Raw genomic sequence first — 14763 nt, forward strand, 5'->3', positions numbered from 1 at the left:
ATTGTCCATGTTTCTTTTATTATAATGCAAGGAGGAAAACTAGGCACCAAAGTAAAACATTTGTCTTAGGAGAAAAACAATGTTTCCATTAGAAAAAGTAGCAAAAACACCATTTCTTCCCTATTGGCTTTTCTTTAGTCAATTACCTCTTTTACCAAAAAATGTTCTCTCAGTTCAATTATTGAACAAATTGCCCTTAAACAAAATGTCAAAGTGTCCAACATCTGTCTACAGGTAAAACTTTTTGAACAACACTAGTCATTGTAAGCGCCTTTCTTATTTTTCAGTAAGTACTTTAATTCAAAATAAGCCTATTGCCTTTTGTTTGCATTTTAATACTAATGAAAATTTCACTCTGAGTTGAAAGTGATGTTCCTTCAATGTCCTGACCCATTCAGGTGGCAGTGTAGAAGGGGATCGCTAACATACACATGGTAATACACATGGTAAGGCAGAGTGATTCACAGACAAGATGGGTGGGTTGGTTTTCTCCCCTGAGATCTGTATTAAGATGGTATCTGGGGCCTGAGAAGTCTCAGTGAAGACTGATTCCTCAGCTTTTGCTGGTGTCTTGTGAACTGTGCGTCCTCAATGGCATTACGTGCAATCTGTAAAGTAAAATACTTATCATGACTTGTAATGAGAAGCACAGACTCACTTGGCAAAGAGAAAGGAAAGGTCCAAAAGCAAGAGTAGGAGCCCTGCACATAGAACCCACACCTGAAGAGAAGGATGCAGCCCAGACATGTGATATAAAGTAAGCCCCTTCTCCCTACTGAGTCCACAGTGGACGGTTTCAAGCTTATAGATCCATGGTAAGTTATAACTGAAAGAGCTTTTGGGAGAAATAAAGGGTATTGCTAACTGTAACAGGAGCTTTTGGTTTTTTAATCTTTCAGTTAAAGAAAGTGAAGGGTGCTGCTTCAATCTTTTACCTCTGCTGTGGCAGGATCCTTTAGGTAAATCTTCCGAAGGCAGCCTTGATTGGCACTGTCTTTCTTGTGGAAAAGACCCTGTTCCTGTTTCAAAAGGACAATGACAGAAAAGAAAATTATTCTGAGGAAGAAAAGAATCATAACCTTTAATTAGATGCTTAACTGTCAACTCTATTTTATAATCAGTAGACTAACCAAATACACATCTTCAAGGATTATATAAAATAAACCATCTTGGATAAGGATGCTGGCTCCATGTATGAGTTGCTGGAGTTTATAAAATTGGATGAATATATATCAATCTGTATAAAAGGCTATGATAAGCAGCCTACAGAAACGCTACTTGATAACTCATCACAGCTGACAAATCAATAAACCATTCCTTCATTTCCTGAGCTCATAGATAGAATTCTTATACAATGTAAAATACACTGAGTCAATTCTCATCCCACTGATGTGAAAGAAAAGTGATAACTGAGAAAACTGGGAAATATATGCATAGTGACATAGTCTTTCTTAGTTTGAAAATTATGTTTCATACACCAAGGCACTCTTTAAATTTTGACACTATATAATGAGGAAATCCTGAAATACCAATAATAGGGGGACATAGTATCCTTTTATTTGTAAATTCCCATAGAAATTTACATAGTATCCTTTTCTTTGTAAATTTCCAAGGAAAGACAAATTAACATTAACTAAAGGATAACAGGATTCATCTCTATTCAATTTTATGTATGTTCTTCAGATAGTTTCGGTAACAGAAATAACATTATTGTTTAAGAAAAACAAATACAGACAGAAACTACAAAATTTATAATGACAATGTATAATTTAACGGCATTAAAATACATTTATAATATATGTAATAAATATATGTTCCAAAGTTAAGTTCATGAATCTGAGAACTAAAAATGTGGGATATCATTTTTGCCAGCTAAATAAAGTTCTTTCTTAGAAAATCATTGAGGATAAAAGACAAAGTATTATTACATATTCTATAAATATGAAATATTATAAAATATGGATAATTTTAATATACTACTTATTTTTACCAAATCACTTAATACTCTCCTAAAAGCCTAAAGAAGAAACTTTTCTAGAAATGTCTAAGATTATAGCAAAATGAGTATCCATATGAGGTAAAAAAAATCTTCTATTTATTAATGCTTAATTCACCAAAAAGGAAATATCAACATATCAGAATTCTTTGGGCAAACAGACTGATATTTTACACAATGCAATCGAGGACTGTTAGAAAATAAAGTACAGTTATACAAACAAACTGATTATTTCTTTCTTTACATCTCGGCATATAATAGTAACAATAATGATGACAATCCCTCAAACATTTTGTATAGTTAACTGTAAAACTGTCAGAAAGCACTGGTTCCACTCTTTTAATAAATTCTTAGCTCTAAAGATGTGATTCATGTTGTCTTACCTTAGTTGAAATTTTTAGCAAATTTTCATCAATGCTAGGAGGATATACAAAATCTTCAAATGGACACTGCCAGTCTACAGACATATGGCCTAGGATTTCCACTTCCTTTATATACAACACTCGTCTATTTGGCAAAAGAATACAAAAAACATAAAACATATAGGTAGGGATAAAGACAGGCAATTATTTTCACTAGTATTTCACTTTCCTGGAGAGTACTGGAGGAGTGCTTAGTAAACAATAAAAATTGCCACTGTAAAAAAAAGTGCTTCACATTTTTAAACAGTTTAGATAACTGTCAAATAAAGGGCAGATATGATAACTACTCAACTAACAGAGCAAACTTTCAAAAATTCCCCTTCTGCCAATCTTGCAGAATTCAGAAAAGTCTAACTGTTTTTTGTAACTAACCCAAAAAGGATAAGGAAATCCATCTTTGAAACACATAAGGAAGAGGCTGTACTCTAACCTAGGAAGTATTAAAGGCAAAACCCCCTGAAAATGCTTTGCCTGGAAAACTATGAATTGCTCTTTACTCTCTAGTCATTTATGCCTTCAAGTCAAGAAAGGAACTAAATGTCCCCAGCACCAAATGAGCTTGGGAATTGATTCTGCGGTGATCTGTTTGTTGTGCAGCAACAGAGAACTTAAGTGGTCTCTAACTGGCCTCCCTGCCTCCTATCTGATCCGCTTCCAATCCAGCACCCAAAATGCTGCCAGAGATCTTTCACAAGTACAAACCTTGCTACATTACTCCTCGTTTACAAGTCTACAGGGTTGGAAGAAAAAAGAGAATCCTCGTGTGTGTATTATGTGCATGTGTGTATCTCTATTTGAGAAGCTGTGATACTGAATAATAAACTAATAGATTACACCTTAAAAACATTGATTCTCCATCAAATTAATAATTAAAATCTAAACGCTTAAGGTCTTATGAGCTGCCACCTATGACTCTTGTTTCCTCTCCCAACAGTTCCCCATTAACATCCCGCCATCCCGGCCAAAGTGTCGTAGTTTATGTCTCTGCTTGCCTCTTGTTTACCTATGTGACAGTTACGTGCCGTGTAAGACTCAGCTGAAGCATCCTCTCCTCTAAAAGGCCTCCCTGTCACCTGCCCCACGACATTTCAGTGCCTACCTTACTAGACAGAGAACTTTTCCTATATCCTCAGGGTCTCTGTGCATTACTTTTTTAAGCAGCTATCACCTTATGATGTCACTGATAATTTGTAGGTTGCCCCTTTAGATGGTGAAGGGAGAGAGATGTAACTCTCTTCCCTGTGTCCCTGTATCTGTCATATATCGATGGTTAAATGATTACTAAAATAAATTATGGAGGAGTTAGGACCAACTTGTGGAGCTATAGCCTAAGAAATTTAGGTCATGAGAACATGTATTTTGTTTCTAAAGACTCATAAAGAGAAAATAAATGGAATTAAATTCTAGATGAATTTCAATATGGAAAAATTAAAGTGTTATATATTGGAAAACTAAATATATAATTGTTAGCATGTCAATGCATTGGATAAAAAGTGTTAATATCATTAACTTACACAGTACTCTTTAAATTCATTAAATAAAAAAGACTAGTAGATCAATAAAAAATGAGTAAAGGATGTGAACAAGTAACTCACAGAATAAAAGTATAACTGGATATTGATATATTAAAAATTTTCATACTCATCAGTACTCAAAGAAATGCTAATTAAAACAAAAAACTGCTTTCCACTCATTAAGACAGCAAACTTAAAAACTCAAATGATAATACCAAATCTTAATAAAACACAGAAGAAAGCACATTTTCATGTATTGTAAGAGGTATGTAAGAAACTGATGTAACCTTTCTGAAAAACAATGTAGCAATATACTGAAAGAATCTCAAAAATCTTCACAACTTTTAAATTATAAATCCCATTCTTAAGAATTTATTCTGAGGGGGAGAGCCTGTGGCTTAAAGGAGTAGGGAGCTGGCCCCATATGCCGGAGGTGGCAGGTTCAAACCCAGCAGCCCCAGCCAAAAACTGCAAACAAACAAACAAACAAACAAACAAAAAAAAACCCCACAAACAAACAAGAATTTATTCTGGGAAAAGAACAGAAAAAAAGAACTGCAAATGTAAAAAAATAAAATACTGGGAAAAGGAAAACTGAATGTCAAATAGTAAAGGAGTATTTGAATAACTTATATTCACAAAAGCAATATTATGTAGTCACTAAAAATGGTGTCAAAAATATTTAATGGTTTGGGAAGATGATTACAATATATTGTTAAGTGAAAAACTTACATTATTAAAATGTATAAATTTTTTCCAGATAGTTTTTATAAAATATGTTAAATATATATTGCAAAAATATGATATGTCAGCTAAGTGGTCCAAGTCTGGACAATGAGATTGCTAGTAAAAGATGTTTTTAGGGGTTATATGATTTATTGTTCTAACCAGGACATTTTTAAGAATGAAAAGGGATAACTATTAATAATTACATTGGGAAAACTGGTAGACACTAGAATGTATAATTACTTATCTTCATCTTTTTAATTATCTATATTAAGATAGGCAAACTATGGACTTTGAGCCAAATATAGGTCAAGGGCTGTTTTAACAAGTAACATATTACTGGATACAACCATGACCATTCTTTTACGTGTTATTCATGGCTGTTTTCCAACTAGAAAGACAGAGTAAAAGGTTCAAAAACACAGCATGGCCCTTTAAGTCTAAATATTTACTGTCTGGCCCTTTAAAGAAAGTTTGCTGACCTCTCATCTACATTATCCACAATGAATAAGCATAGTTTAAACAATAAAAAGGTTATTTTTAAGAATACTGAATTTAGTCTGGATGTAGTGGCTCACACCTATATTCCCAACACTTTGGGAGGCTGGGGTGGGAGGACTGCTTGAGGCCAAGAGTTCAAGACCAGTCTGAACAACACAATGAGACTCCGACTCTGGTCTCTAAAAAAGTAAAAGCAGAAATTAGCTGAGTATGGGGGCTTGTGTCTGTAGTCCCAGCTCTCCTGAGGCTGAGGCAGGAGGATCACTTGAGCCCAGGAGTTTAAATCTGTAGTGAGCTATGATCACACCACTGCACTCCAGCCTGGGCAACAGAGCAAGGCCTTGTCTCAGAACAACAAAACAAAAAAGACCCCTGAATTTGGAAGAAATGTTACTCTTTTTAGGTAACAGTTCATTGAAGGCCAAATGGATTAGCACGGTAACTACCTTACCCACACACACAAAAAATTTGTTAGAAAGAGTTTACTTAAGCTAGCAAGAAGACTAAGTCTTATACTGGTCAGGAATATTATTTTACTAATCGCCTCCTAAAAACCCCATTTCCACTGCCTAGTTATTTCAATTATATATAAGGTATTTGAAAATGAATTAATACATTTCTACTCTCAGCTAAATGTAATATATAATAAACATCATTTTTTGGTATAATCTAATGGAGACAATATGTAATTAGGGGCATAAAAATAAGTAATTACTTGTCAAATTTATAAAATCTGCCTGTTAGGTCACTTTGTGGATATACCTGCCTCTTAACTAAAGTGCAAATCAGATAATAGGATAACCCTCTCTTACAGGGCTGATTAAGAAAAAACTCATAGGTTTAAAAGTGTGAATTCTCTTATTCAGTTTTCCTTTCTCTCCTTCTCATCCAAATACTACACATTTAAAAACACAGTAGTGACAAATCTATGCAGATTTTTGCCTATTATAAATAGTGATTTGTCTTAATCCTACAAGGCACATCACTTATAAAGTTCTGAAAATTATTAATCTATAATTATCATTTGGGATATAAAATGCTATATGTACCCTTGTTATCTAGGACAAATACCAGGAAAATAAGCTTGGTAGTTTAGTCCAAATTCTTTTATTTGGAAAAATTATCTACCACTTCCAAAATACTTACACATAGAAATAATGCTGTCCTTTAAAAGGGGTATGCTAATTACCTCAAATAAAAGAAAAAAAAATGAATCATGAATTAACCCCCATAATTGAATTTGAATTCATATATAACGGTATCACTACTGCAAGTTTGAACTCCATTTGTCTCTCAGAAATGATATAAGTTGGATAAGATCCTAAACCATATTGGATCTCACTTTCAGTATCTCTAACATGAAGGACTTGGAATACCTGATCTCAAAAGACATACTTAGATCTGCATTCTTGTGATTCTATGAAAATGGACATTTTGCCACTGAAGGATAGTCCTCTAAATCCTCTGCCATTTTAGCCTTTAAAACTCTTATGATATACACAACTATGTCGTATTTGAAAAAAAGTCACTTCAAGTTAATACCTGTTAGTAACCATAAGGATTGTCTTCTTGCCTCCAGGAACAGCACAGTGGTATCGGTAAGTCTCTCCTTCCAACTTTTTGATATGATTCTGAAAGGGAAACAAGACTCAAGATTTGGAAAGTATGTGCATTCAAAAAGTATTTACAATACCTTATGTTAGCCACTTATAATATTAGTGTTAGGAAAAAGTTTATTAGAAACAAAGGCACATTTGCACACTAAACTAGAAAAACATTCATAGCACGTTTATAAATTAACTTCCATAGCTGCATTAAAAGAAAAAGGAGACTTAAATGCTTACCAAGTTATCTTCTTGTAAAATTCATTTTGTTCTATAGTAACTTAGAAATTTTAAAATATCTACCAGAAATTATCACACATTTTAATTAAATAACAAACACATGCTAATATGAAACTACCACATTAACATTAAAGGGGTTCTTAAAGAGGGAGCCATGGTAGGTCTATGGAGTGGGTCTACACACTACCTAACCTAGAATATAAAATTTTGAAAATGTGGTTCTACAACTTTTTTCAAAGGATAGTTCACACTTTTCACCAGATTTTTTTGAAGGAGGCTGTGATCCCTCTCAAAGATTAAGAACCACTGATTCACACAGAAATAGATATTATACATAGAATAAAATTCCAAGATAACTAATGTTTAATGTTTTAAACATTTGGTCTTATGGATGAATCATGTATTCAGAAGTTTATTTCCATATCAAATTACATTTCTCATAGAAAGGAAAATATAATGAGAATATTAAAATAAACATAAAGAATTTCTAAGGTTTCAAAATAGCTGGCACAATTTATTTTTAAAGACAAAGCATAAAACAATTCAAGTATAAATAGCAGCCCATTAAAATACATTTATTTTCTTTTTCAACTATCTCAAAACTATTGTGACTTGAATTAAGTCAATACCATTAAAAACCAACAAGAGTTTTTATAATGAATGTTATGACATAGTATTAACATTATTTATACTGCATGATTGATAATCAGACAATAGATACGAAAATACAGAACATAAACATACCAAATACATTAAGACTTTAACATTTTATAACCAAGGCGATATTAAAAGAATAATCAGTATGATCACAAGCAGAGAAAGCACACTTGATATTATTATTTCAATGCTTGAATATACAATTTTAAAAGATGCTTGGTTCCCAGTCATCCTGTGACAATTACTAAAAGCCACGAACAAGGAAGAGCAATCCCCAGAGAAGTGGGATCTCCTTAGAATGAGTCCCTAAAGAGAGAACGGCAGATTTCATAGCAATAGTTACTTGGTTCACAGTTCACCTGTGTGAATTATCCAAAATCTTTTAACATTTATGTCTCCATTTCTTCAAAGAGAAAATGAGAAATTAACATAATAATTTAGTTTATTCTTTAGGCTGAAATTTAAGTATGTTAAAATATTTAGATTTAAGATGCAAGTACCAGAAATACTACCCACTTTCTATCTTGTATACATTTTCATTAGTTATCAGGCCATTATTGTGCTTCAAGACATTGAGTTTGTAAGGTACATTTATCACCATAATACATTTTATTTATTTATTTATTTATTTATTTATTTAAGATAGGGTTTTACTTTGTCACCCTTAGTAGAATGCCATGGCGTCATAGCTCACAGCAACCTCAAACTCTTGAGCTCAAGAGATTCTCTTGTTTCAGCCTTCCTAGTAGCTAGAACTACAGGCATCCACCACAACACCTGGCTATTTTGTTTGTTGGTTTGTTTAGCTGGCCCAGGCCAGGTGCAAACCCACCAGCCTTATAGTATGTGGCCAGCGCCCTAACCCCTGAGCTATAGGCGCCCACCATAATACATTTTAGAGAACCTTGTTTTCAGCACTACCAAAAATTCCACTACATCCTGAGATTCAGATTAAGAGATTCTGTCACTGATAGCGACAGACAACCAGATTATTTGATAAAATGCAAATTGAGGGAGTCAATAATACTTTGTAAAAGCCTTTTACTCAGCAATTCAGTGTTTTCAAATAAATTCTAAAGAAATAAATACAAGATACAGAAAAGCAAAACATGTAATGATGCTTACCACAGCATTATTACTGTTAGTAAAACAGCAGAACAATTTTAATGTCAAGAATTAAGAATCACCAAATATACAACATAAGGTAACCTCAACAGATGGGAAAGTAAGAATTAAAAATGTCAATGAAGCATTTCTAATAACACAGAAAAATTTAACTAAAAATAAAAAGGAACCATTTTATTAATAATAACCATATGATTTTAAGTATATGAACCAAAATGAATGTTAAATAAAATACGGTGCTCGCTCTCTCTCTCTCTCTTTCTCTATATATACATAAAACATATGTCTGGAGAACAAAGGATAAATAGAGGAGTATATCCTAAAAACATAGTATATAATTTAGTAACTCTCAAAGCTGAGTATTAAAGAATACAGAGAAATATGCAAGAAGAAAAGAAAACGAAGAAATGAAAGAAATGTTTAGAATATGCCTATACTACATTAAGGGTGAGGGGGACATAATTATACATGTTAGTGTTCTTTCCTATTTATACATTTTGTTATGCTTGGACATTTATGGGCAGAAGGCTTATTACTTTTGTATATCCAGCACAGTCTAAGGCATGTCCAACCAGCGGCCCATGGGCCACCTCTGATTATTTGAGGACTGTTTCGCTTATCTGTAGTGTAAGATATCAAGAAAGGTATGCACAGACTTCTTTGTTTGGTCATCAGCTTTTGTTCGTTGTCTAAGTGTTTAACATATGGCCCAAGGCAACTCTTAATTCTTCTAATTTGCAGCAGAGAAGGAAAAGTGTTGGACACCTCTTAAATACTTCTTACTCAATTAATTGATCACAGCAAGATGGGCAAAAGATGAAATAGCCTAATTCCTTAATTATCCATGTCTATGCTCGCTACCCATGGAAAAACCTACCAAGTCCTATACCTTATTAAGTTTAAAAAGTGGTCTGGTATCTTACCAAAAATTAATAAATCAGACAATATGACTATATGTTGCTAAAATAATTCTTGATGTTTTGTGCTTTTTGACATACAGTAGTAAAAAAAAGAAGTAATCATAAGGAAAAGGTTAATAGCATGAACAGCTTAACCAAAGTAAATAAAAAATAAGGAAAAAATCTTAACAAGTCATTGGAGCGCTCATTAAAACAGCAATACACACAGGAAAATTTAAAAAATACTACTTCAACCTAAGAATCAAGGAAAGAGCACTTACTAGTGATGACTTAAGACAACATCTTAAATTATTGTTCTTGATTCCCATAGAAAACTATCCATACAGTGACATTTTTGCCAACCACAAATTATGTAGGCACAAGAAAAGTTCATCAGTTCCTCTTCACATTTACACATTTTATTACACTGAGTCCCTTAAGGACAGAGTTATTTCTTTTATATATCTAGCACAGGCTACTCTTTGGATGTTATTCTTTCTTCTTTGAAGTGTTGTTTTAAATGAACAACTCAATTTAGTATTTTGATAACTGTGGTTTTCAAATTATGTAATGCAACTGAATAGTTTCATTTTCTTCAACTATACAACATATTCTGTCTTAAGTTTAGACTTTATTTTCAATTTTTGGGAGAAGCATGAAAGTTAACTAAGCTAAGACACTGCTAAATTAAGTTAAACATTTTCATTATTTTAAAAAAGAAAGGAAAACCTAACTAACTTTGAGTATTAACTATGGGGTACTAATTTTAAGATAATAATTATTTTTATTCTCATGAAGATAATGAATGCCCTCTAAGGATTTCTTAAGGATTTAAAAGCAAAAGGGTTTAGTTTACAAAAATAAAGACATCTATATATTCAATTTGCCTAATTACATATCCAACTTCTATTTACATTAATTAAAACTAATAATTATGGAATAACAATAACCAGTAAGGAGATTCAATTTTTCGAAAGCATAAATACTAAAGGCTTAGGGAATGCATATAACAAATGCATTACAAAATGACTGCCCTTTATTTAGCAAAAGTGCCAAGGGTTAAAGAAAAGAGACTGAAGACATATCCTCCAAACTCATGTGCTATTTGTACTATTTGAGCAACTGACACTCCAGTTATTAAAACATATGCCCAAGTTAACAGTTTCAAAGTTTCATATTTTAAATATGCCCACTATGAAACATCTATGAAACAGAAAGCTATGTAATTCCATCACTAGGACTCATAAACATAAAGAACACATTCATTAGACTGGGCATAATAACTGTTCTGTTCTTCAGCTTAACCAGAAATGCACATGAGTGATACAGGAAAAGATAAAATTTACAAAATGATACTAGATACTAAATATGTTTCTAAAGTCTTTCACCCACTCGATAAAGAAGAAAACTGATTTCCTGCATCCTTTAGTCTTATTCCTGTACAGTATGACTAGGAGGCCACCATTTTTATTTGTCATCAAGACACTATAAAAAGCTCAGATGGAAGTGAGAGTTGTAAAGAAAATTTCATTGAAATTGACATTCTCATTGATACATAGTCAATTAATACCACAGTTTGTTTTGATTTTTAAGGATGAAATCAAGAAGTAGTAGTATGGGAAACATTTACTCCTGTATTTCCAGTTCTTGCTGTGTAGGCAGAAAAACAAAGAAAATAAAGTTAGAAGCATGCAGAAAGATAAAATGTAGTCATACACGATAAAAACCAAAGGCTATGAACAAGTAAGAGTTATTTTTTATTTTAAAGTTCAGGTAGAAAAATATTAATAAATTTCCTTGGGGGGGAAAGCCAGCCATGGGAGAATAGCAATTTACACATATATATAAAAAATACCTCAATATAATAAAGTTAAAACTAAAAGCCAAGAAAACCTTACTTTTTTAAAGGTTTAACCAGATTATAACTGTTTATCATCTCTTCTATCTTTTAGCTCTGTTTACCAAAATAAATCTAAATTAACAAATTAGGGCAAATAAATTAATTTAGTTGGAAAAAATGGAAGCAGTGAAATTTCAATAATTAGCTACAAGGCAGGAAGCCAAAATTAACTATGTAAACTAAATGAGCTATCACAGAAACAGCGATATAGCCTATGACTTCTTTAATAACTATCTATCCTGCACAAAAAGTGCTTTGCTCCTGTGCAGAAAAGAAAATTAACACTTCTTTCTATTGAACACATTATGGTAGAATAAAAAATGAATAAATAATCAGATTCTACTCTACAAATCATGTGTAATCTTTGAAAGAAGTTCATGAATCAGGAACTTAAGAGCTACTTATGAAATCTTGGACCTAGAAATTTTAAAAATTCAACTTCATTCCTGACCATGAAAAACAGAATTTACCTCAAACAAGTCAGAGCCCTCAGACTCTTGTCTGTCATATGGACGAATGATGCCATCTTCACGGATCAGGCGAGGGGGTCGCAGGCTAGACACCTCTTCAGTTGATTCTGCTACCCTAAATATTAAGGCATCAGTTTAAATGTAAGAAAATGTGTGAGAATCTGACTCCAAGACTCTCACCCTTTTCTAAAAGAAAATAAAATACCAAAATAAGAAAAACAAACACTAGGTCATGTATTCTTGTACAGTGCCTGGCATATGGTAGACACCAACAAACATTTGTGGAATAAAAGAGAAATTAAGCCACAAAAAAGTCTTTTCTTACTCATTTCTGGTGGCACTCTACCTTGTGAAGCTATAGCTTTCAATTAGATTTTATGATCCTTAAGAGCAGGCAACGTTTCTAAACAATTTATGCCCTCCTAGCAACAATTAGTCACAGACATATACCTTGCACACAGTATGTACCCAATTACCTCTGAATGCCTTGGAAGGTACTGCTGGCCATATCAATGATTCCACCAGTTGGACGAGCCACAGCTCCCACAAGTCCTTTTCCAATCCCTTTAAAGAATCCAGCTGCTCCCTCCTTTTTGGCACCTTCAGAAAACCAAGGACAATGAATACGTAAAGATATTTTAGCAAGAGCAAGTTTGAACTCATCAAAAACCTGAGTCAAATACTCAACTGTTTTATCTAGGAAGCATCAAGAATTTGGCTTTCTAAAGAACTTAAATTTAATCCTATCATGATAAAATCATGGTGCTCAAAATATGTCAGAAATGCATTTAGACATGCACCAGAACTGCTGAATCCCAAACTCTGGCTATAAGGCCAACATCTTGTTTGTTGATTAATTGAATGACTGTTGCGATCTATGTTTTAATAAAAGCCCCAAGTAATCCTAAGACAGGGTTAAGTTTGAAAACTACTAATAGGAGTTTCATCAGTACCTGTAACCGGACAGTCTAAGGACTGACCAGAAAGCATCCTCTTTTTCTAGACTAACCATCAGAAGATTTTTCAAGCAGTGTACTTTTTAAAAAAATTAACATCTGAAAAATATTGAAATATAGCTCACGTACCATAAAATTTACCCATGAAGGTGTATAAATTAAATGCTTTTTAGTATATTCACTTGTACAACCATCACCACAATCAGTTTTAGGAAATGTGTATCATCTCAAACAGAAACCCTATATATAAATTTAGACTCATTCCCCATTTCTCCCAAGCCCTGCCCATACAATCCCACCCAATGTACTTCCCCTGCTCCCTGCTGACACTCGACCCCATACCTAGACAACCAACCTAGAGATATTTTCTATCACTATGGAGCTGCCTATTCTGGACATCCCATACAAATGGAATCATATACTATGTGGTCTATTGTGACTGTTTGTTTTTCACTTAGCATCATGCTTTCAAGGTTCCTGCATTTCATAGCATGTACCAATATTTAATTCCTCTTTATGGTTGAACAATATTCTAGTGTATGCATATACCACCTTTTGTTTATTAATGCATCAGGTGATAGACATTTGGATTGTTTCCAAATTTTGGCTATTTTGAATACAGCTGCTATGAACATTCACATACATGTTTTTGTTTAAACAGCTGTTTTCATTCTTTTGGTTACAGGTATACAGCTAGAATTGATCAGTCATAGGGCAACTCTACATTTAAGCTTGTAAGGCACTACCAGACTGTTTTCCTCAAAAATGGCTGTACACTTTACATTCTCACCAGCAGGGTATGAGGCTTCAACTGTCTTCATGTCCTGCTTAACACTTGATCATAGCCATCCTAGTAGGTACGAAATGGTATTCCATTCTAGTTTTGACTTGCCTTTCCCTGATGCCAACTAATATTGAGGCCTTTCATGTGCTTAATGGCCACTTACATCTTCTTTAGAGAAATGCAAGTTCATATCCTTTGTCCATTTTAAGTTGGGTCATTTGTCTTTTTATTACTAAGTTTGAAGAGTTCTTTTTATATTCTAGGTATGTCTGTCCTTATCAGATGTATGATTTGCAAAATTTCTCTCCCATTCTGTGGTCCATTCCTTCCCTTGATGGTGTCCTTTGAAGCATAAAAGTTTTAAATTTTTACCTATTTGTCACTTGTGCTTTTGATATCCTATCTAGGAAGGCTTTGCCTAACACAATCATAAGGATTTACTCCTATGTTTTCTTCTCAGTTGTAGTTTTCCTCTTATATTTAGGTATTTAAGCAATTCTGAATTCACTTTTATATATGGTGTAAGTAGGGGTCTAATTTCTTTATTTTGTACATGAATATCAAGATGTCACAGCATCATCTATTAAAAACTATTCTTTACTTATTGAATTATCTTGACACCCTTGTCATAGATAACTTAACACAAATGTAAGGGGTTCATTTAAAGATTCTTAATTATATCCCACTGATTTATGTCCATCCTTGTGCCAGTACCGTACTTAGCTACTGTAATGTAAGTTTTAAGCTACTGTAATGTAAGTTTTAAAGTTGGAAGTGTCAGTCTTCCACTTAGTTCTTTTTCAAGATTGTTTCAGATACCTGGGGTCCCTTGAATTTCCATATAAAATTTAGATTCAGCTTGTCAATTTCTGCAAAGACACCAACTGGGACCTTGATAGGAATTATACAGAATAAGCAATGTGCTTTTTTAATGGGACAAAACAAACAAAAAAGTGAATTAATTGCTAT

General features: G+C 33.2%; 1 protein-coding gene across 1 annotated transcript in view; it reads right to left on the reverse strand.

The window, feature by feature from the left end:
- Positions 1-6: 6 nt before the first annotated feature.
- Positions 7-14763, reverse strand: part of VPS13C (vacuolar protein sorting 13 homolog C) — a 190569-nt gene continuing 175812 nt past the window's right edge. Inside the window, exons 75-80 of the mRNA XM_023510002.1 lie at positions 12531-12750; positions 12055-12169; positions 6702-6790; positions 2380-2503; positions 936-1019; positions 7-608 (exon numbers count right to left, since the gene is read on the reverse strand). Coding sequence (XP_023365770.1) covers positions 507-608; positions 936-1019; positions 2380-2503; positions 6702-6790; positions 12055-12169; positions 12531-12750 — 734 coding nt within the window. The 3' untranslated portion in view covers positions 7-506. The remainder of the gene's footprint in view (positions 609-935; positions 1020-2379; positions 2504-6701; positions 6791-12054; positions 12170-12530; positions 12751-14763) is intronic.

This window comes from Otolemur garnettii, unplaced genomic scaffold, assembly GCF_000181295.1.
Source record: "Otolemur garnettii isolate 467f Iridium unplaced genomic scaffold, OtoGar3 scaffold00011, whole genome shotgun sequence".
Classification (NCBI taxonomy): domain Eukaryota; kingdom Metazoa; phylum Chordata; class Mammalia; order Primates; family Galagidae; genus Otolemur; species Otolemur garnettii.